Source organism: Monopterus albus, unplaced genomic scaffold (assembly GCF_001952655.1).
Source record: "Monopterus albus unplaced genomic scaffold, M_albus_1.0 scaffold172.1, whole genome shotgun sequence".
In the NCBI taxonomy this organism is placed as follows: domain Eukaryota; kingdom Metazoa; phylum Chordata; class Actinopteri; order Synbranchiformes; family Synbranchidae; genus Monopterus; species Monopterus albus.
Genome location: NW_018128052.1, coordinates 2405826 through 2427837, shown reverse-complemented (window position 1 = coordinate 2427837; position 22012 = coordinate 2405826). Strand labels below are relative to the sequence as shown.

The 22012-nt window shown below is 41.6% G+C and overlaps 2 protein-coding genes across 5 annotated transcripts; one reads left to right on the top strand and one right to left on the bottom strand.

Moving 5' to 3' along the window:
• Positions 1-738: 738 nt before the first annotated feature.
• nr2f6a (nuclear receptor subfamily 2, group F, member 6a) lies at positions 739-8911 on the top strand. Of its 3 annotated transcripts, XM_020616151.1 has the most exons (6): positions 739-2066; positions 2150-2439; positions 3554-3648; positions 4978-5309; positions 5508-5754; positions 6632-8911. In XM_020616151.1, exons 2-6 carry the CDS (start codon positions 2171-2173, stop codon positions 6904-6906), a joined length of 1218 nt encoding a protein of 405 aa, XP_020471807.1. In that variant the 5' UTR covers positions 739-2066; positions 2150-2170; the 3' UTR covers positions 6907-8911. The 3 variants fall into 3 exon arrangements, with proteins under 3 accessions (XP_020471807.1, XP_020471808.1, XP_020471806.1); XM_020616152.1 differs by having other exon boundaries at positions 739-2439; positions 4981-5309; XM_020616150.1 differs by having other exon boundaries at positions 739-2439.
• Positions 8912-9066: 155 nt separating this feature from the next.
• LOC109969352 (occludin-like) lies at positions 9067-21025 on the bottom strand. Of its 2 annotated transcripts, XM_020616177.1 has the most exons (9): positions 20931-21025; positions 19434-20005; positions 15998-16201; positions 15757-15918; positions 12489-12634; positions 11682-11942; positions 10747-10918; positions 10400-10441; positions 9067-9456 (listed from the first exon to the last, which is right to left on the bottom strand). In XM_020616177.1, the coding sequence occupies exons 2-9, from the start codon at positions 19980-19982 to the stop codon at positions 9355-9357; spliced, it is 1638 nt and encodes a 545-aa protein (XP_020471833.1). In that variant the 5' UTR covers positions 19983-20005; positions 20931-21025; the 3' UTR covers positions 9067-9354. The 2 variants fall into 2 exon arrangements, with proteins under 2 accessions (XP_020471833.1, XP_020471835.1); XM_020616179.1 differs by lacking the exon at positions 20931-21025 and having other exon boundaries at positions 19434-20347.
• Between the last annotated feature and the right edge of the window lie 987 nt (positions 21026-22012).

The window sequence follows — 22012 nt, the reverse complement described above, 5'->3', positions numbered from 1 at the left end:
AGTCAGTTTGACCTCGTGGGGTAACCTCGAAACCAAATCACAGTGTGCTCCGCAAAGCTCAAAGACAGAAAGCGTTTGAGAAATGAGCAATGACCACAAAGTGGTAACCTTTATTTCCAGTACAAACAGGCTGTCTGCATGTATGCGGGATCAAAGTGTTTTGTCCAAAAGTGAGAGATATGTTCTCGCTCCGAGAAATAAATCTCACCTCGCTGGTGCTTTGCATAGCTTCTGGAATTATATGTTGCAATGTCAAAACTTTCAGAAGCAACATCTGACTGGTTTCTAAAAGACAAAGGGCAGAAGATGGGCTTGCTTGTTTTTGTAGCAGGGCTTTAGGATAATCTGGTATTGTTGAGGTGGTTTCTGAGGCCTCGGGGTCATGCTCTCTGCATCTCTGTGGAGACAGATCCTGCACATTCTTCTTGCGTGTGTGTATATGTTTACTGCCCCACACACAGCCCACTCTCTTTGCTCTTTGACTCCAGTGGCCATATAAGGCAGCCAGCACCATGGCAACGGCAGGGCTTGAATAGCAGTGTCAAATCCCTGGGAGTGCACACACACACACAGAGCCCCCTCCCCCTCTGAACACCCCCCCTCTCTCTCTCTCTCACACACACACACACACACACAAATAGGCTGGAGGAAAACAGACAACAGGATAAAGGAGCGGGCAAACGCTGGTCCGGTCTCGAGCTGTGGCCATTTTCTTGAATCATAATTTGATTTCACCCACACACACACAGTTTGAAAAACAGCACACAAGACAAGGCCGCAAGTCATTAGTTCTTGGTGGGCAAGCACTGACAAAAGGCTGGAGTGCATGAGAGAGCAAGCACAGGAAATATGGTGGGCCGAGGAGACGGACGCTCTTTCCTGCTTTCTTGATTTTTTTTTTTTTTTCTGAAAGGAAGCATGAAAGAGGACACTGTCATTACGGCGCACTCGTGCTACAGCAAGCGGGGAGGAGAGAGGGAGAGCACATCCTTGTGTAGAGGAGCTGCTTGTGTATTTGGGAAGTGAGCACAGGCTGCCCGCGTCAGCTCGTCTGTCGTCGCTGCCGCAGCTGGCAGTGCCCTGAAGAAGCCCACGGCTACATGAATGCGTCGTTGTGTGGACACATTAAGTTGTTTTGTTTGATCTGGAATATCTTCATTGTGGGTCACAATGCTGCTAACAACGCTAAGGGGATTACAGCAGAGTAGGAGAGTTGTGTCTGCGCTCTTAGGTTCGCTGGATAGAAGGAGGCTCTAGCGAGAGGAGGGTTTTATTTTCTATGGGAAGCCATAGACACAGCGCGTTAATGTCCACACCGAGGTGAGCCTGATATCGTTTCTACGAGGATTAAGAGGTGAATATTTGGAAAAACTGCTACTGTCTGTGGGGGCAAATAGGTGTGAGCCACTTCATGGTCAGGGGTACTTTAAGAGGGGCGGTCAAAACCCTTCCAGGCATATGCTAAGGGGAGCTACACTGAGGTCCTTTTTCAGCCATTACTGTTGCTACAGAGACGGAGCTGGGAGCGCGAGAGTGAAACGAAAAAGACTGGGGGGGATTTTCATCTCATCTCATTTCGCTTGGAAACTGTTTCTGACTTGTTTTTGGAGAATGCACACTGTGTGTTTTGACTCGTTTCCCGTGAAAGGTTCCTTGGCTGAAACCGATCGACCGGGCAGCGCCTGAGCAGGCTTCTCTTCAAGCACTGGACCAAAGAAAAGGACAACACACGGCGGCGGCTACGAGCTGGAGAGAGGAAGATGAAAAGAAAAAGGGCGCAGTGAAAGCCACAGGCATGCAAAACTAAAAGTTGCCACACTGAGACTGTTTCCAGGTCATAGTGGAGTGGGAGGGGACTGAGCGGCTCTTGTTTTTTTTTTTGCCAAACACCCCCCTCCTCCTCCTCCTCCTCAATGCTATAGCCTGGGCTTTTTCTCACTGACATCTGCTTATTTAGCACGAGGACCGTTTCCCCCCCAGTTCTGCTATTACATGCTAAAAAATAAACAAGGGGCTTAATTAACAAATGGGATCACAGACAAGCAGTAAATACTGAATCTCTCCAGGTGAGGTGAAACACACAGTCAGGACTATTTATGTTACCTTGACAGCAACCAGAAATATTGGCTGCCTGTCCCATTTTCTTCAGCGGTGGTTCCGTAACCAAGCGATGGCCATGGTGAGTGGGGGGTGGGGCGATCCCAATGGGGGCACCAACGGACTGGGAGACAAGGGCTACCTGAGGGGGGAGGAGGACGACGGCTCTCCCCAGGCGGGAGGCAGCGATATGGAAGCTGGAGACGACGACAAGGCGTGCGTGGTGGACTGCGTGGTGTGCGGGGACAAGTCCAGCGGGAAACATTACGGAGTGTTCACCTGCGAGGGCTGCAAGAGCTTCTTCAAGCGGAGCGTCAGACGCAACCTCAGCTACACTTGCAGGTGAGTGAGTGGGGCATTATGGGTAATATTTTTGCTTTTCTAAACACCCTACGGAAATACAATGCTCCATGGTGTTGCATAAAGTCCGCATTAATATACGATTATAAACAGATGATAATGGAGGATATAGGTCATAAAAATAATCGGCAGTGTCTGGCTGCTGTCTTCTCAGCGTGTAGTCTGGGCTAGATGGGTCTCATGTCAGCGAACGATCCTCATACGTATAAATACATTTAAACAGTTTTCAAGTTGATTTGGTTAATATCTTTCAAATGTTAAGATATACAAATTGATGAAACGTACAATAAAAATTATATTTAAAATAACATTTCGAAAAGATTTTACAGTCACACACTTATCTTCTATAGAGCTGCAACAATTAGATAAGATTCACCAAGTATTTTTATAACACTAATCTTTTACTGGTTTCAACATCTAAATATTTGGCTTTTCCGCTATTGTTTTACCTGTGTGATAGTAACCGGAATATTCTTGGCTAGATCACACAAGTACACGGCATAGTTACCTTCACCTCCATGAAAATGAGAGGTTTTCATTATTAATTTTTTTTTATTGATAATAAACACAATCATTAGTTGCAGCCTTTCTTTGCCATAGTGCTTATGAACTACACATCATACACACAACTACTAACCTTCACAATATTAAAGATGTCTTTGTACATCCCAGTTTTCAGGTAAAGTCCTCTGTTATTCATTAACCTATAGAGATAAAATGTCATCTTTGTTGTGATTTTATGAGGTTTATTTATAGATATATTCACACAATTCACCTATATATATGACAAAGAAAACCAGCAAATTAACACAGTTATGAAACTTGAACCAGAGAAAGCTTGACAGTTTTGCTTTATAAATAAATCAGTTAATTAAGTATCAAAAAGCTGCAAACACTTTTTCTGTTGGCCGACTTCTCAGTTAAACGTTCTGCTTTATTTGAGTTAAATATGATTGTACACATAACGGTACTTAAGATGTGACTGAAATAACACTAAATGATACAACCTACTTCTTTGTAAGCATGTTAACATTTGCCATAGTCTTACGGAAAATCTAGTATATAGTATTCATAAATCATTTGTTTGTGTTCTTAGGTCAAACCGAGAGTGTCAGATTGACCAGCACCACAGAAACCAGTGTCAGTACTGCCGCCTGAAGAAGTGTTTCCGCGTTGGCATGCGCAAAGAAGGTATCTGTCTATCCCGATCAATACACCTTCATCTATTATGATACCTTTAAAAAGGTCAAGGGACACTGAGGCACACATTGTGCATTATTTCAAATACTACATTTGTATTGATAAGAAAAATGAAAATTCCTATTTAGTTCAATGAAGAGCCATAAAGTCTTCTCATTATGCTCAACAGCTGCACTGAGAAAATTTAAAACAAAATCAATCAGTTAAATGTGCCTTTTTTTGTTATCTTGCCTCCTCTGCTTCATAAGCTCCATAGAGCAGAAAGAAATGGCTGTCTAGGCTCTGTCATGGCTAAGCTAACCATGTGTGTCAGCTCAGTGCCATGTACTAAGTGGCTTAATCTAGTGCCTGCGTAAGAGTGACTGAGAGGGATATGGTGCTAAGACACCTGCGTCCCAGAGCCTTAAGCCTCAAGATGAAGGTACACAAACCCTCTGAAATTTTGGCTCAATCCAATCCATTATGGGGATTTCACCTGAACTGTTGGAGTCCACGTGGGGTGTCATTCAATAGATACACAGAAACAAATTACAAATAAACACTGTACATACAGATACAAAGTTGTAAGGCTTTTAATTGCAGCGATAGAAAATATACTTAATGTTTAAATGGTTGAAGTAGTTTGTAATTGTACAAATAAGGGCACCTGGTGTGTCTTTGAGTTGTTTTCCACTCATGCTCACTGGTCATTAAGCATGATGATGACCACCTCCGCAGGGATGTCATGGTCATCTCCACCGCCTGGAAGCTATTCATTATCTTACTCAAAGATACTTAAACAGGCCAGACAATTACCACATGAACTCATATCCACAAGTGAATGTCTGTTCAGTTTGCTGCCCTGCTGCTTCAGTTTTGGCAGTAATGCTGTGTGTCATGGCTGCGGCGCTTGATTTACACAAAGTGATGTTCTTAGTGTCTGCGGGTGTTTTGGAGTGCAGAAGCAGTCTTCAGTGGGTATAAAGATGAAGAAAATATAATAAGGTTACTGCAACAGCCCGTGGTAGTTCTCCATAATTAATACTGCAGAGGTTTAAAATGTTAATGAAAAGTACATTCTTGGCTCAAAGTCTTTTAGTCTTTTGTTGAGGAGTCAGTTTGGACTCAGTTGTACCTCATTTTAAACACGAAGAACAGCCTCTTAATTGGGTCAAGTCTGTCTGCTGTTAATCTGACGTACACCGCTGGCTGAACTCGGTGGTAACATCTCTTCCTCTCTGTTTTTCCCCTTCCCCTGTCCTTCTCAAATTTCTCCTTACTGCACCTTCTCTCTTTCATTACCTTTCCTCTCCTCCCCTTTGTCCCCCAACCAAACTACAGCAGTTCAACGCGGTCGTATCCCACCCCAGCCAAGCCTCAGTCCCTCTATCATGCCCATAGGTGGCGCCAGTGGCCTTGGAAGTGGTGAATTCTATAATAACAACAATGGAGGAAGCGGCGGAGGTCAGCCGGTGTCAGAACTCATTTCCCAGCTGCTGCGGGCCGAGCCATACCCCAGCAGTCGCTATGGGCACCAGTACAACCAGCAGGCTGGACCAGATAACGCCATGGGCATTGATAACATCTGTGAACTGGCTGCTCGGCTACTTTTCAGCACCGTGGAGTGGGCCAGAAATATCCCTTATTTCCCCGAGCTTCCTGTGTCCGACCAGGTCAGTAGATTACATTTCATGTACAAGGTAAGAATGTACAGTTTGGTGTGTTAGGATGCACACTTCACAGATTTTTCCCTCCTCAGGAGAAGGTATTCTAGGAAATGTAGTAAAGAAACAGGGAATGATTGACCTTTACATTTAGCAACAACAGATGCAGTGGATGATGACAGTGCAGGGATTCAAACAAATTCACAGGTGGCTCTGCTGAGGCTGAGCTGGAGCGAGCTGTTCATCCTCAACGCGGCCCAGTCAGCCCTGCCGCTCCACATGGCTCCCTTGCTGGCTGCGGCTGGCTTCCACTCCTCCCCCATGTCTGCCGAGCGTGTGGTGTCCTTCATGGACCAGGTCAGGATGTTCCAGGACCAGGTAGACAAGCTGACCAGGCTGCAGGTGGACTCTGCTGAATATAGCTGTCTCAAGGCTATCGCACTCTTCTCACCAGGTGATTGTCTTTGCTCTTCTGTCTTATCTGCTGTTATTATACCACAGTGAACCACACAAGGCAGCCACTTTGAAAGGGTGACTTCAGCGTTTTAGTGTTGAACTTCTATGAAATGTTGCACTTGTTGAGACAGATTTAAAACAGAAAATGAAAATCAAAGAAGCAGATGCCTGGATATCCTGACTGTTAGCCTCTAGTCTGCATCAATCTCCATGCACTGGATCATTTCCTGTAGTGTAACTGGATGATATCTTCCGTTAGCCTTCCCTGTGTGGTAAATACTCATCTTTCAAACGCCACACTCCCAATTTTCCAGAGCTACAGCAGACGCTATACAGCACATGTTCTCCAAGCACAACTTGTTCACAACCATAAATAGGAATTGAATACACAAAAAGAGTCTAAAAGCACATTTAAGTTACACATACAGAAAAACTCCAGGTGCTTTATCCTAGAGTGACTGGAGAACTGCAGTGAAATTTGCTCCATTAATCTGTGAATTCGCCTCCTGTGGCACCATCTCCTGGTTTATTCATGAAAATGCAGTAATGTTCTGTTCTGTTAATTAGTGCTGTCATCGGTCATGAGGCTGCACTGTGCATTTTATGATAAGTCTTGTGTAAGTGGCTAAACTGCTTATTGTGAGCATCTCTATAGCCATTTCAATCTTTTTTTAAGCTACATAGCCTGGTCATAGTTTTAATTTATGTTCAGGGCTTGTAGTGTTTGATTTGTTAGTTTTTCCAAGTGCATGCATATGATGAAGCACTGTATTTTTTTTTTAATTAGCCCAGATTTGAACTGTCCTTTTGGCTCATCACGACTCTTTATGTAACCTGCCCACACTATTAAGTAACTGCCTCCTCCTCCCTCTCAGACGCCTGTGGTCTAACAGACCCAGTCCACGTGGAGTCTCTGCAGGAGAAGGCTCAGGTGGCTCTGACAGAGTATGAGAGGATGCAGTACCCGAGTCAGCCTCAGCGCTTTGGCCGCCTGCTCCTGCGTCTCCCCGCCCTGCGTGCCGTTCCTGCCAATCTCATCTCCCAGCTCTTTTTCATGCGCCTGGTAGGAAAGACGCCCATTGAGACGCTGATCCGGGACATGCAGCTCTCTGGAAGCTCAATCAGCTGGCCGTATGTTCCAGGACAATAGCCCCCTCCGCCCACCCCTTTAGGCGAGGTTTCCGTCTGGAATTAGTGACGACAAAGACCCACAGGAAACCTCCTGACTCATCACTATCCCATCTATGTGGTTCAAGCGAGCTGGTCATCATACGTACTTTACTCTAACCGCTCTATTCCCCCTCATGACACGAGCACTCTGTCTCCACATGGGCTTCCAGGGAAGAGAGAGATGCCAGTGCCAGGATTTCTTTTTGTTACTCTTGTTCTGGTGCCAGGTCTCAGGCCAGAGGCCACCTCTTCACGCTGCGCTCCATTATGGCCACCACAGCCAGTCAAGTCATGACCCACATGTCACAGTATCTAAAGATGGCACGGTTTCATGTAGAGGGCAGCAGCACCCTGCTACAGGACTAAACTGTCCCACCACTGATAGTCGGCTGAACTTTTCACCACATTGGGCTTATTTTCCACGGCTCGCCATTTGTTATACAGTGACCTTTTTTATCCACACTACTGATAACGTTACATCCATGACTTAAGTGGCTTTAACGGAACAGTCTAAAGCATCAGAAAACTCTGGTTGCGTTGTTAACTATGAGACAGTAACTGCTGAAGAGAAAAGTTGTAATTCACCGCTTTCTTTTTTCTACACTTGAGGAAGAAGCAAAAGGAGCAGAAATAAAACCAAGGAAAACTCACCAAAGTCTATCACATCGTCCTCGGAGATGGGTTTTTAAAAAAGCAGAGATGAGAAGACAGCAGGTCTGACCATCATGATTTGAAACTCTCTCACAGGGCTCGCTGTTACTGTAAGTGACACTTTACAAAATGAAGCCACCGTGACAGGAGAAGGGACTAATACCTCATGAGACGTCAGAATGCTTTAGTCTGATATTTCCTCAACACAAGCCTCTGTAAATGTCGTTCACCACAAACCGCCTTCTTTTTGACAACTGCCTTGTTATTCGGTATGAATTTGGGACACCCGTGAAATATGAAATGAGTCTTACGAGCATCACAAACATTTGATCTCTGTAAAAGATCCCCAAAGTGATTTTTTTTTTTTAAACTAGTGTCCTGAATACGAGTTCTGACTGACTGAATATGATGAATTCAGTTATTAAACATGATTTGGATTAAGGTTTTTTCCATTAAGGAATGGAAGGCTGGCATTTGTGTGAATTAACTTGGGTTTCAGTATGACGGACAATTCAAGATAGTAAGAATTAGTTTAGCCAGTATAGTTGGTGACCAGAGAGTATAACCAACACTAACAGTTTATGTTGAAAAATGTATTGTAATGTACATATATGGAGGCCAACTTTGTCTTTTTTGCATGTTCAGATCTTTTGGATCTCTGCCAAGTTGTTTTCTGCTTTTGCATTATGTATTTCAAGGTTCATTTAAACATTAAAACTATTGCTTTCACTGTTAGCTCCTAAATGTTTTTTCTATATGTATTTACATAAAAAAATACCTCTGTCATCTGTTTGGATGTAAAAGAAGAAGCTTGTCTTCATGCCATCTAAGCTCATATGACACAGATGTTCATGCTCTCATTGAGTGTGTCTCTGCTGTTGGAGTCATGTGAGACAGTGTTGTCATGGATGAGAATCTGGTGGGGGGGAAAATGCACTTAGAGGACAGTCAATGCCAAAAACATCACACAGATGTGTTAATAGAAGATTGGCCCCTGGTTTGCTGGTTCACTGGGATTTACCTCACATGGGTATTTTAAGAGGTGAGTTAAATATTTAGGTATTTTAAAGGAAAGAACAAAATCCACCCCAAAAACAAAATATTTCTGCTTTGACCAACGTAAAACACAAAAGTTGAAAGATATTGATTCTTGATCTACCAACGAGCCTTTTGAAAGATATTTGGATATTCTTCTTTTAGGCACCGACTCATGCAACTGTTATAGATAAAAAACAAAAACAAATGCTATTAATGTTTTCTTATCTTTGCGTTACCGAGTTCTTATGTTTTTAAAATGTTATGTGTATGGCAACTTTATTAAAAGAATCAAAAGATGACGACTTTTGTTGTTTGTTTTCTCAAACTCATTGAAAAAGTGTTGTAATTCCATCTGTATCAAGAATGCCAAATAAACACAACATGTACCATACATGTATAAGTGTATTAATGTAAAGGTATTCATATGTCAAAAACTGAGATATTATCAAGGTACAACACTGCCTGGTGTCAACCAGTTAAAAGTGGACTACACCCACACAGAGCAAAGTCAATCACTAGATAGTTTATTCTGACAGCTGCAAGAGTAATTCAAAAACTAGACAAAGGTAAAAAAAAACAGGTTCAGTGACCAAGGTCAGTATAAAGGTTGTGTTAGTATGGGCTGAACAGTTACAATTCTAACAGCAAAGCAGTAAACCTGAAAGAACATGGAGGGTAAATCTTTGTTTCTTTAGCCAGGTCACACCCAGCCAGTGTTTAGACAGATTATGAAGTCACACTAACAAAGACCTTGGTCATAGATTCTCACCAACCGTTTGATGTGGAAAAGCTTTTGCCGAAGTTCTTTGCTCTGCTGCTTCTTTGCTTGATAGTCTGACTTCTAAAAGAAAAAGAAATTTAAGCCAGCAGATGTTAAACAAACAAAACCATCTGAGGAGATTGATATCATTCACATGTTTGTACAATGGAGCTATAGGCAGTGGGAACAGAGGGAGGGAACTCTCCTGTCTCTATTCAAAGCTAATAAAATATGCCCATTACCTTCTCTAAAGTTCACTAAAGCCCTTTTAAGACTTGCACTGGAACCAAGAAAATATCCAGACATTACTTGAGGTTGTATGTGGAACACAAATGTCAGTCAGTAGATTTGGACCTTAAGTGGACTTTACGCTGCCAGCTCCCTAGTACAATGTCTGAGTAAGTCCATGTGGGAAAACAGCAGCGTATGGTCCGGATTATTCACAGACAGCTAGTGGATGTGTTGATGACCTATCATGTGAGTGACATGGAACCGGAAGAATACAAAAATTCCGATGGTGAAGAAGAAGGGTCATTTACAACGAAGATGCCGATGAGGTGTTCAGGAGGGCCATCCTAAAATGACTGGTCAGCCTACGGCACTCCCCAACCCACCCTCTGGGTGACAAGACCCAGTCATTCTAATCCTTTGCAACACAAGCCCATAAAATTCTGACATACATTTAAGACATAACACATTTGAGTTGAAATTTAAATGGAGCGTTCTCAAGAAAGGAAATTATTCTGGAATTATCCGGACTTGATTTTGGGGACATTGTCCGGAGTTCATGTGTGAAAACAGCTTAGTTAACATGTAATATCTTGTTTGTTTAAACCATACAAAAACAAATGTAAAAGTGATTTAATTTAGGGCCATTAAGATTTTACTTTCAAATTTGGTAAGGTTGACAGGTGACCTCATTTCCAGTCTTTATGCTAAGCTAACGTTTGATGCCAAAGTGTGTGTTCCACATGTTAGATTTGTTTAATGTCACATTACGACACCATAGATCTAACTGACTCACCCTTTTGAGGTCTTTCAGTCGGTTGTATTCCTCTGCCACACCCTTAGAATGGAAATACAAATTCTGTCACTTTATGTCATAAACCATATAAGTAAATCCTGAAACTGCAGCAAAAAATACATGGGCATTTTAATCCTGGTGACAAAATACTGTACAGTAGGTAATCACTACAACAGATTTTCAACTCTCAGTGTTTCAGTGGCAGTTCAGTAGACTTACAGTATAGTGACAGTGAGCTAAGCTTCTGGGTTTAGACTAATGAACAGGCACAGCTATGACTCTCCTTTCTCCTGGCAGTCTGCCCTCTAGTTTTCCATTCTATGCTGCCTCCTCCTATTTTTCCCAACCTGGTACTTCTTAGAGCCCTCGTCCAACATGTCCAGTTCTCGGCTCAGCTTGTGCAGCTGGTCGCTGATGTCATCCATTTCGGCACAGAGATTCTTATAACAAGCCAGATCAGAGTCAAACTCCTTCTTGTACTGCTGCCGCTGCTTGTCTGAACTTATCACTGGGTACAGCCTGGAGTGGGATATTAATATGAGGACATGGCATGATTATTAAATTACAACTATTATTCAGGCGGTGACAAGCACAGAGGGGAATAAACTTTCTATCAGTCATCTTACCAGTATTAAATTTAGATAATTCTGTTGGCCACCGGTGGTTACTAGTATTTCTGGCATTACAGCATTTTCTTCATAAATACTATGAACACTGTTTGAAGACAGAGCAGATTCTTTTAAAAAAAGCTATGATTCATTAGAACAATGATGCCATAAGGAAGGCTGGTGTTAAATACTTTAACTTAGGTTCAACCAGTGGGGATTTTTAAATATTGAAGCTGATGCTGATTTTTGTTGATTTCTTGCTTTAAGATGCTGAATGTCAACATTTATGCCATGCTGGCATTTTCTGATACTGAGCTATTTAAAACAGGAAACATTTCTGAACGAGCATGTAGACAATACTGCTCTTTAGTGACACTCACGCCTTTAAATTCTTTCAGTTGGATTAGCAGCTAAACTAAGGTATCATAGTACTCTTACTCACATTTTATGCTCACACATCATTCTTTATCTTTTCCTACATTTATATATTTAAAAACATTTAAATAGCTTCAACCATTTTAATTTGCAGCTTAACACTTTAAGTTGTATTTTTGTTTTAAGGATTCATGTCAGACACTTTGAGGTGCCCCTGTGTATGAAATGTGCTACACAAATGCCTGGTCTAAATATTTTCTCAGATCACAGTATTAACTGGTAGCAGAGTAGTGTCCCACCTGTAAAGATAGTCTGTATGATCCCTGTCCAGCTCGTTGCCAGTGTCTTCAGTGGTGTAGCCAGTTTCATACTGGGACTCCATCCTCTCCTGAACCATAGCCTGGGGATCTCTATCCTGCCTCTGTTCCCTCTCCACATAATAAGAAGGAGGTTTCTGGATGGTGTCTGCATCATCTGAGGAGCTGCTGGAGCAACCTGCAGCCCTACTGTTCCTCTGCAGTGGCTCAGCACTGTGACAATTAATGCCATCAGCAGAAAAACTGAAAGATAAAAGATGTTTGGTTGTGTATATGTGCGTATATGCTTGATGTCTATAGCTAAATTAATTTCCAGTGTTACCTCAAAAGAATTAAAGACGTCTACACCATGCTAGCAGTTCATGGCGGTGCTTTGAATTAAGCCGATTAGCACTAAACACCAAGAACTATTGAGGCTAATGGGAATGTGCTTTACTTTGCAGATATTTGAAAAGCAGAGTATTGGACAAACAAAAATTTTGACCTGCTGGTGGTTGATTACCTCAGGTTGATTTCAAATAATCCTGAAGGGGATGTGAATGTCAGGACCAACTTATATGGCAAACTTTTATGTAAAGATATTTTACATAAAACCACAAATGTAACCTCACTGTGGTGGTGAAAACTCTGCCTTTTCTTTGACTTCTGTATGAAAATCAGACGTGTTTCACTTTTAGTGTCAGTGTAGACCAAAATCAAAATAGATCACGTTAATTGGTATAATTTGCACTATCGGGGTCACTACTCATGCATTTTTCTAATGTATGCTGACTGTACTGTTGCTGTTACCTGTTGCTTTTATAATTTCCCTCACTGTGGATGCTGACTGTCCTGTTGCCATGGGAGACGACGTTGTTCTCCACCCTGAGGTCCGGTGCTGCTCTTTCTGATACGACAGTCTGCTGGGTGCTGCGCACCTCTCCAACATGGTTCACCTAAGACAATATTAGGAGAGTGGAGTCCCTTTGTTTAATGACAGGGATTGTGGTTTCTGGATGATAATGACTCTGTTTCCTGGTGTTGAATTGTAAATATCATGATGTGCATGTTACCAGTGACAGTGTGTGTCTGTATCATTAGGAGCATACTGAGAAAGGGTGAGACATTCAGCACAGTGTCAGGGGTTGCTTCTCTTTTTTGGACACTTACAGTATATCACTGTAATGTTACAGCTTATAAGAGGAGAAATACAAAATACAAGTACAATATTAAGCATTACAAAAACCCATGGTCAACAGAAACATCCCCAGATGCTACAGTTTCAAACATTAAACCTCCAACTGTCACCTACTGCTATACTATTTGAAACATCATCAGTGACTTCTAATCTTTTACCTATTTAGATCTGATGCAAGTGTCTGTGAATTAGATCTTGGAATGTGGAATCTAAAGGAGACCCTCTGTCTGGAAAACCTCCCAGAAACTGCTGGAAATCTGACACACAGCAGCACCAAGGTGTCGTGACGGCTGCAGCTTTGTGACATTCAAGTGCTGTTCATTTCTGTCTAAGATAAAACTTGCCTGTGAATTTGAACTGTGACAAGAACAAGGCTGTGAATATGGTAAAACAGACACTGATTTTATGGTTAAATTTATTGTTAACAATTAGTTTTAGAGCTACAGCTACTGAGTGTTATCATTATTGACTAATATACGTTTGTATTAAGCATATACTTGTATATGACTGAATCAGAAAAATGTATTGATTAACGAAGGAAACATATTCACTTCAAAGAAGCTGTAGCCAGCACACTTAAAACAAAACGTTTTAGATCTGCAAAATAAATTTTTGTGTTTTTGCACACAACATCTTGCATATTTATTCTCTATAAAAGAGTTACACACTTGACACTTTATCATGTTTATAATCTTAGTTCTAATCTCATATTTGACTTTTGCAGAGTTGCTCATGTGGATAAATATTAATTATGATGTCGTATGTAGCATTTGCTTTGAATCTAGGTGCCGTAGATTAGAATTCTCCCAGTAACCACAATTTTCCAGCTTTGTTAAATGAAAATGTAGCACAAAATACAAGGAAATTATGTCTTTGCCAGGAGTCTAATCTGCAGCAGCGTGTAGCAGCCCCTTCGCAAACTGAATCATTTATCTCCAGCACACACTGTAGGGATTCACCCAGCAACACACAGGCAACTCAACCCTTGTTATACATTATACATGCCACATACATTATATATGTCTCGCTGCAAGGCGAGCATCTTCCCTGCGATACAAGAGTGCCCCAGAATAGGGACTGCATCTCAATAAAGGGATTCAGTATGTGGCATGCAGTGACAGGCAGTTTGTAGGCCAAGGCCTTACTGGACCTTTCTTTCCTTTCTATAATGAGTCATAGTGGACGTGATACAATCATAGTACAGTGCTACTGTACTAGATTAATCACTGCTAAATACCACATGAGGCTACCAGCACAGATTTCACAGGGCTCTACAGCAGCACGATGACCTGCTAAATGCTGGAGCACTGATGGTTCCAAACCTGGGCATCCAATTGGATGTGACAAGATCAAGGATACATTTTCTGAGTTTTCTCTAACATTTACTTTTGCTTCTCCAGGTCTCCACCAATCCTTCACATAAAACAGCTGGAGAAACAATCATTTTTGGTTGAACTACTCACATCAGTGTCTTAACCTAAGGCCATATGTCTACACAGTCAAAGTTGGACACTTTGCACACTCATATCCATCAACAGAATAACAGCCACTCCCTCTTGTGCTTCTGTACATTAATATACAGATACTGTATGTAGTGTGAAAAGCAAAAAGTCATTATTCACATGGCCACAAGAGGCTGCTCATCAGAAAATCATGAACATGGTTAATTTAAAGCTTTTCAAGAACAATCAGCGACATAACAACAAGAACAACAAGCCACATAAGCTAAACCACATCCTGACCACATACTGTATTACAACATGAACACGGAAAAAAGTGAACCAAGCTATTGCCATGCGTGGACCATCTGGCTGCATTGTGGTTTAACCGCTACACCGCCCTGCTGCTTATGGGGATGAAATTCCAAACTACCTGAAAATGTTATATATAGAGTGCTGTAGTCCATCAGGATGAGATTTCAAAGTGAAGCTTTTAAGTGAATACTGTGCTACTGCTGATGTCTCTGGGTAATTATAGAGACAAGAGTGTCAAAAATTATACAGCCATGTTGTACTTAGACACAGTGGTGCTTTGAACTAAATGCTAACATCAGTGTGCTATACTATACATAATGTGTACCATGTCCACAACCTTAGTTTAGTATGCTAGCATGCTAACGTGGGCTAGTTACTAGTAAACAGTGCAGTTGAATCCAACAAGTTTTTATGTCAGACTCTAAAACTCTGACAATTAAAATCATTTTTTGTTGCTTTGTTTATTTCAGTCTCCTACAATATTTTTCAAATAGTGTTCATTTCATTGAAGACCAGCTGTTCCTTCTTTGGTTAAGAGCCCACATGGAGTTATTCACAATGCACTTTGGTTTCAAATGAACCAGCCCAACCTTTCATATGTGGGATTATGACTGTACACAGGAAATGGAAACATGTGTGATACCAGTCTGAAACTTTATACTTGACTATTGACCATGAGGTAAATTGCTTTAAGTGTCTCCTGGCCTGTTTTCCTTCTCAGGAGAGCTGGTAATATTGGTTGTTAGTCATTTTTATGGTTTCTGTGCAGCTGCTTATCAGTAGTCTGGTTAATGATCAGTCAGAGTGAAACCTGGGTGTGCTGTGGACACTAATCTTATCTTTGTGTCAACACCAGCACCTAACATGAGTTTGTAAAACCCAATGGTCACTAGTAAGACACGAGCTGGAACTATCCATCCATCTGTTATCTATACCCCTTATCCTGAATAGGTTTTTTGGGAAACTACAGTTTAAAAAAAAAAAGAAAAGCTAACCTAAAATCACACAAACCTAAAGTCACTTAACATACCCTAAATGACTGTCCTTTTACATACACTTGACAACTGCTGACATACAGTCACTTCCATTCATCTTCTGTTAAAACAGAGACAAAGACTTGACTAACCCAGTTCTGCAGGTCTTGCTGCTCTGACGGCCTGACCTGCGGCTCATCCCAGTAGATGTTCACTTTACCATGGTGCCAAATCTTGCTCCGGGTCTTGTAGGCGTAGTAAGCCGAAAGGGAGAGGGCCAACACCACCATCAAACCCAACACTAATGCTAATGCCTGAGTAAAGAGAGTAACTTGAAGATCAGAATGGAAAAGTATACAAGAGAATCAAATAAAATAGAATAATCCAACAAACCTCTTCTGGGTCCATGTAGCAGTAATGGTGCAGGTATTGATTATACATGGGGAACCCCCCTGGAAAACCAGCCCCCACGCTACCGCTGAGGCTGGGGCTGCCCTGGATGTTCTGGCACATCATCAGCATGGGGTTGTACAGCATGCTCTGTGAGCTCTGAGCCATCGGGTTCACCCCGATCACAAAGATAATGTCGATGATGCCCTAACAGTCAAAAGAGAGAGAGGTTCAATCACATCTTTGATGTGAGTATTTCACATACTATAATATTACTGCAATACACACAGTACTCTGCCTTTCTTACCAAGGTAAGTATAATATCTGAACTTAAAGGTCACATGAAAGAAGTACTGCATCTCTGTGGTGTACATGATCTTCTTTGAACACAGAATATTGGGGTTGATATTAGACGATGACAAATCAAGACGATTTTTTGGTTAGTCCTACACTGAAGATGCACTGTTTTCTACAGTGTAGCAGCATTCTGGGATGTACTTTAAAACAATCAACATTGTTAAGTTAACAGTGGATTACAACTTACAGTCAAGTTTAATGTGAAAGAGTCACAGAAACATCACTTTGCAGTTTTCCTCAGCTCTACAGAGCATTTTAGCATCTTTCAGCTCTTTGTTTTGGTTTTACAGCCCTCAGCTTTACAGTTTCAGTTCCAGTTCAATCCTTTTGTATGTAAGCTGAAGAGTTCCTTGAACAGCTAGTGGGGACCAAAAGTGAAATGAAGTTTGAATACTGAACTGAAAACAAAAATGAAGAGTATTGTTGCTCTGTGTTTACTAGATGTGTAAACAATACTGTTTGCTAACAACTTTGCCATATAGATTTAAAATATATCAGTTCTGTGTTCATAGCCTGTTTCTGCAGTTAGTGCATATTTACAGTTCCAAAAAATAATATTTTGTGATAAACATTTAATGAAATATCTTCCTCGCTAGAATCGCTGGTCTTATTGACAATCAACTCCAAACTCTGTGCAACCTTTTGTCCCTGTCAGCTCTTGGTTTGGGGTTGCTGGTCTCTCTTACTGACTCCTAACAGCTTGTGGACTGGTATCTATCAGAGTCAAGGTATTTGTTTTAAACTGACCATTTTATATAATCATAAACAGTGGTGGAAGAAGTACTCAGATTGTTTACTGTAATCAAAGTAGCAATACTAAATTGTAAAGCATATTCTGTTACAAGTAAAAGTCCTGCATTCAAATTGTTAAAAGTACAAGCGTATTAACATTAAATAAACTTAAAGTAAAAAAAAAAAGTAAAAGTACTCTTTATGCAGAATGGCACAATTGACATAAATATATATCATATTATTAAAGTATAATTATTGATGCATTATTGCATACGTCACATCTAATGTTGAAGCTGGCAAAGCTGGAGCTAATGCAAACTACCTTATATGCTTAGACACTGAAGTACTTTACATTCTGCTGGGTAGCTCTTGAATTTCCCACCAGGGATCAATGATGTCTGATGAGTCTACTGTATTTTGTTTAATCAATCTCTGTCTGAAAAGTAACTAAATTGATTAAAAATGTACAGTAGTGAGTAAAAAGTGCAATATTTTTCTGTACAATGTAGTGAAGTTGAAATATGAAGTAGTGGAAAATGAAAATACTCAAATACTTACCTCAAAACTTCACTTAAGTACAGTACTTGAGTAAATCTACATACAGTGGGTACGGAAAGTATTCAGACCCCCTTAAATTTTTCACTCTTTGTTATATTGCGGCCATATGCTAAAATCATTTAAGTTCATTTTTTTCCTCATTAATGTACACACAGCACCCCATATTGACAGAAAAACACAGAATTTTTGACATTTTTGCAGATTTATTAAAAAAGAAAAACTGAAATATCACATGGTCATAAGTATTCAGACCCTTTGCTCAGTATTTAGTAGAAGCAGCCTTTTGAGCTAATACAGCCATGAGTCTTTTTGGGAATGATGCAACAAGTTTTTCACACCTGCATTTGGGGATCCTCTGCCATTCCTCCTTGCAGATCCTCTCCAGTGCTGTCAGGTTGGATGGTAAACGTTGGTGGACAGCCATTTTCAGGTCTCTCCAGAGATGCTCAATGGGGTTTAAGTCAGGGCTCTGGCTGGGCCATTCAAGAACAGTCACGGAGTTGTTGTGAAGCCACTCCTTCGTTATTTTAGCTGTGTGCTTAGGGTCATTGTCTTGTTGGAAGGTGAACCTTCGGCCCAGTCTGAGGTCCTGAGCACTCTGGAGAAGGTTTTCGTCCAGGATATCCCTGTACTTGGCCGCATTCATCCTTCCCTCGATTGCAACCAGTCGTCCTGTCCCTGCAGCTGAAAAACACCCCCATAGCATGATGCTGCCACCACCATGCTTCACTGTTGGGACTGTATTGGACAGGTGATGAGCAGTGCCTGGTTTTCTCCACACATACCGCTTAGAATTAAGGCCAAAAAGTTCTATCTTGGTCTCATCAGACCAGAGAATCTTATTTCTCACCATCTTGGAGTCCTTCAGGTGTTTTTTAGCAAACTCCATGCGGGCTTTCATGTGTCTTGCACTGAGGAGAGGCTTCCGTCGGGCCACTCTGCCATAAAGCCCCAACTGGTGGAGGGCTGCAGTGATGGTTGACTTTCTACAACTTTCTCCCATCTCCCGACTGCATCTCTGGAGCTCAGCCACAGTCATCTTTGGGTTCTTCTGTACCTCTCTCACCAAGGCTCTTCTCCCCCGATAGCTCAGTTTGGCCGGACGGCCAGCTCTAGGAAGGGTTCTGGTCGTCCCAAACGTCTTCCATTTAAGGATTATGGAGGCCACTGTGCTCTTAGGAACCTTAAGTGCAGCAGAAATTTTTTTTGTAACCTTGGCCAGATCTGTGCCTTGCCACAATTCTGTCTCTGAGCTCTTCAGGCAGTTCCTTTGACCTCATGATTCTCATTTGCTCTGACATGCACTGTGAGCTGTAGGGTCTTATATAGACAGGTGTGTGGCTTTTTTTTCTTTTTTAATAAATCTGCAATAATGTCAAAAATTCTGTGTTTTTCTGTCAATATGGGGTGCTGTGTGTACATTAATGAGGAAAAAATTGACTTAAATGATTTTAGCATATGGCTACAATATAACAGAGTGAAAAATTTAAGGGGGTCTGAATACTTTCCGTACCCACTGTAGATACTTTCCACCTCTGATCATACAAATCATGCAAAGTAAAGTCTGCCATAGAGGGAGCAGAGATTAGACTCAGCAGACCAAATGCATTGCACCAACAAGGTGTTCTGACTGGAGTAAGGCTCCCGTTAGTTGACTGATGATACCACCATCTATATCACCATCTGAATGAGACTGATTAAACAAAATACAGTAGACTCATCAGGCTTTTTAAAAAACAATTATAATCTGACTTAATGATTCCATGTTTTATGTTTGGTGAGGCAGACTCACCTGAAGGACAGCTAAGATGATATCACAGACGAGGACAGTGAGGTAAAAACTGCATCTCCTCGTGAACCGTGACCGTGAGAAACCCCCCACCAAGAACCCCATTGAAACCAAGAAGTTGATGGCTGCCATGGAGATCAGAGCTGCTTTGGCAGACAGTGGCGTCATGTAGGAACTGCTGTAACCGTAGCTGCCTCCATAATAGCCTGACCCTGTCAAAGCAACACCCCCTGTAGCCCCCATACTGTAGCCCCCATACCCAAAACCATTCATGTCCCACACCAAAGTTGAAGTCACACAGGCAAATATGATGAAACACATGAGTGCCGTGGCTCCCTGAAATGTTTTGACGAAACCAGGAGGAGAAAACCAGCGATAGAAGTGTTGAGGCTTCTCCTCTATGTAGCAGGGGTCTGGATGAAGGCTGTGGGTTTGGGGGACATACTGGCTCTGAGGGGAGTGAACGCTCCTTGGGGGATAGAAGCTGTGCGAGGTGGTGCTGTAAGGTGGGCTGTACACAGGGGGGCTATCGTAGTATCGAGGCTCATACATAATGGGTATTACAGCAATTTCACCTGGAGGAGAGTAGAAAAAAGGTGAAATTAATTAAAGGCAAAAGCAATGTTACACCATACCACTTTACACCTGCATTTAACAGCAGCTTTTGAAGGTGGCACATTAATTTCTGACCTTGTTTTGTCTCAGACCACTGGAACGATGCCTTGAAGAGTAAATTAACGTACTTAAATGGGAAAAATACAGAATTTAAAACGAGTTAACTTCAAACACCAGTACCTTAGTCCTTTAAGCACTTTTGTAATTTGATTTGAGTTTTAATCATTCATCCCTGCACAGCACACACTTCTCTGGTCTGCTTTCACCTCAGCTTATCCCTGAACCCTCTCTCTAGTATCGCTGACCCAGAGTTCATCACTCCAGAAGAACTCAACCCAGCAGGCTTCAATAATTCAGACAGACAGCAGATAAGAAGCGAGCAGGGTAGCCACGCGTGGTGTTTACTGCAGAGGAGAACCACAGACTTGTTCCTTCCTTGTGCTGCATCGACAGTATGCTACCTCTGTGCACCTGCTGAGCGTCAGCCCACTGAGAGGTAGAGGGGAAGCTACAAGACAAGCCCAGTCAGGCGTGCATGGCAGAGCTGTTTGGGTTTTTGATCAAGTGTATTATTTATTTCACTTTTCAAATAATGGCAATCAAAGTATTGTTTTTATTTTACTTCCCTCTCTCTGCTGTTTATTTTTACTTCAATATCTGAAGTGGACAAATTCATATTATCCTGTTATACATGGAAACAAACTGAGATGAAATTACACTTCAGCCTAAATGTTTCACTTCTGTCCAGTATGAGATCTGAGCACAAACAAATTTCAAGTCATTTCTTCTCTAAAGGCACAAATATAACTAGAAAATGTTTAGTTAAAGCTTCAGACAATTAAATTATCAGTTTGGATATAGTTTAGTCTATATTTCACAACTTACCCAGACATTGAATAGTCCTCAACTTTGCTCCCGTCCAGCTCAGCTGCCCTTCTATCAAGTCATTTATAAGTCTCCTGTTTTAAGGACACAGTGTTCGCTTCATACGTCGTCGACGGTCGTAAACTTTGTTATTTTCCATACGGAACAGCCCGTAAATGAAACCTAAGCAGCTGCCTAATGCACCGTGGGCCCTGCAGAGCAGTGGTGTGTCTTAGCAGCAAGGACACTGTTCACCCACTCACCTGCTGCTCCCACATGCTCCCTCAGTTTATAGGCTACAGGCAACAGCTACGTTCAAAATGGAAGTTAAAGTAATTAATTTAATTAAGTAATTAAGTAATTAAGTTAAATAATTGTAAGCAGTCCAAGCACTACATGAAACTTTTTAAGCTTTAGGAGTGTTTTCATAAACTTTAATATTATATAAATGGATATTTAAGTGATGATTACAGTTCTGTGGGTGACTTATGGCTCCATTACAAACAACTTCCAACACATAAAGCATCAGAAAAAAGTTAGTTATATTTAAGGCAAATGTTTGTCATTGTTCTTCATTTTTTATTCATTAATACTGACAAGCATCACATTTTGACTTTGGCACTGCTGCACTAGAGGTGGCCAGTTAGATTCTGGTGTTGGCTGGTACCAAACCACCACTGGCTCTGCCTATGTTTGTCTTGTATAAAAGCACCGTTACCCAGCACTGTCCCACCTGTGGAACAATCACAGCTATCCTTGTTACACAACATTTGTTCTTAACACAACTGCAACATGCTATACACTGTTAGAAAGCTTCAAGTCTCATGATTTCAGCTACATTAAGTGATCTGGGGGCCCCATATCAATCCACTGGCTGTTTTTCATGGGCAGCAGTGGCTTATGGCACATACAACACAACAGTCGCTCCCTACCTTTCTCTTTTGTTTGTAGCTCAGATGTTTAGCCCAGTGGCTATAGCTCAATTAACAAAATTCACATAAGAATTAGACGAACAAACATAGATTTCTGGTCCACTGCCATTGCTAACTGACCAGACTCCACATTGTCATGTTTGAGAGCCTTCACATGTAAACAGAACACCT